The 1803-nt window shown below is 49.6% G+C and overlaps 1 protein-coding gene across 1 annotated transcript; it reads left to right on the top strand.

Annotated features, from left to right (window-relative positions):
- The first annotated feature begins 345 nt into the window (after positions 1–345).
- LOC127304696 (glutaredoxin-C15) lies at positions 346–961 on the top strand. The gene has a single exon (XM_051335305.2). It carries the CDS (start codon positions 433–435, stop codon positions 745–747), a length of 315 nt encoding a protein of 104 aa, XP_051191265.1. The 5' UTR covers positions 346–432; the 3' UTR covers positions 748–961.
- Positions 962–1803: the final 842 nt, after the last annotated feature.

Genomic DNA, 1803 nt, shown 5'->3' with positions numbered 1-1803 from the left:
GCACCTTGTTATTTTGTGGAGCCATAAAGTTGCACAATTTTTGTAAAACAATTACAGATGTAGTTTATTCTATAAGATATTTAAAAACATGTAAGTTTATTATAAAATATGATGACTCAAATGCTCATACATTTTAATGCAAATCTGCAAGTTCATATGACACCGAACTGATACTATGGAACAGGTGACTAAGCTGCCCATTTTGAGCGTGAACTGTAGCTGCAGGCGTCCCAGATTCTGATGCCCGCAGCACTACTCCCTCTCTCATGCATCTGGATTGACATATCACGAACACTATAAAAAGGGCCTCGGTTTACACCCCTACAACCACAAATTATACGACCACAGACATTACAGCTGCCTATACTAACACTAGACCGTTCACTCCCGATCAAGAAAGAAGACACGAACTCTGCGGCCGGCCGGTCAGCGATGGAGAAGGTGACAAGGCTGTCGGCGGAGAAGGCGGTGGTGATCTTCACGGCGAACATCGACTGCCCGATGAGCCATACGGTGACGACCCTCTTCTCTGGCCTCGGCGTAGGCGCGGTGGTGCACGAGCTGGACAAGGACCCACGCGGCCGCGACATGGAGCGGGATCTCGCCCGCCGCCTCGGCCGCAATCCGCCCGTCCCCGCCGTCTTCATTGGAGGCAAGCTCATCGGCTCCACCGACAGGATCATATCGTTGCATCTCGGAGGCAAGCTGGTGCCCATGCTCAAAGCCGCCGGAGCCATGTGGCTGTGACCGGCCCTCGGAGCCTCACCAGCCAAATTTTGTTTGAAGTGAAACATCGGCAATTCCAGTTTTGGCAAATTTTGGACCTCGCGTGCATGAATGTATGCGTGCTTAACTTAAATACGAGAGATTTCCTTTTCCAATAAAAGTGTACGGGAGAATTATTCAAGTAATTTGTTCAGGTGGATCGTCACGTGAGCATAGCATACAGTTTCCTGTACAACGAGAGCACAAGACGTTAAGTCCTCCCTCTAGCAAGGCAAGAGTGACGTTTTGCTGCACTGCATATGACATTTTTCCAATAAGATCTATGGATAGTATAACTGAAATGTCTTAGTAGTATTGATGGTATATTACATTTGCAAGACGAACACGCAATCAAATGACCAGTCTAATCGCAGCGCCGGCCTGACAGGCTTGTTCCACGATGTTACTTGTCCCGTTAAAGATTCGTGGCAACGCTTCGTAAGCTCGCCAAACCAAGACTCAGGTGGCCACACGTGCCACCAAGTCATCATGATATTTCCTCTCCCCTTATATATCTTCTCGGGAATAGAGACACCAAGATGTTGCAACGGTTCGCATCCCCTACCAACTAAGGAGTAGCTAGGCTAGGAGATCATGCGGATGAGCGGGCCGGCTAAGGAGTAGTCGAAATGTGCAAAGTGTCAAGGAGGGTACTGGTTAAACCCTTTTATTTTGGTCAAGCCCACGACCGAATCTTCGAGCCGTTCACAAACTCGGGGGCTACTATCGGGGTGATGGATAACCAGTACCGATAGGAGTAAAAACTCTAGTAACCAGCTAAGGCAAAGTGCGCCCTTAGCTGAACAAGGACTAAGCCGGAAGCCTCATGTGACGGCTAGCCTTTGTTGGACCGGATGGCAAGGTGTGCCTGTTAGAAACGAAAAAGGCCCCTGCCTGAAAGTCCATGCTACTAATGGGACACGTGACATGTATGCCGACCGATGTCGACCCACCGTGCGGGCAAAGTTTCATGCCGGCATGGGGAGGAACCGACTTCCCCGTCGGGTCATATTATCCCAGCCTCCTGAGCAGTGTTGC

Source organism: Lolium perenne, chromosome 5 (genome assembly GCF_019359855.2).
Source record: "Lolium perenne isolate Kyuss_39 chromosome 5, Kyuss_2.0, whole genome shotgun sequence".
Lineage (NCBI taxonomy): Eukaryota > Viridiplantae > Streptophyta > Magnoliopsida > Poales > Poaceae > Lolium > Lolium perenne.
Note: the sequence above shows the minus strand (reverse complement) of the source record. Positions and strands in the feature narration are given on the sequence as shown.

Coding starts and splice junctions, on each gene's coding strand:
- LOC127304696 (XM_051335305.2), top strand. CDS start 433: ATGGAGAAGGTGACAAGGCTGTCGGCGGAGAAGGCGGTGGTGATCTTC.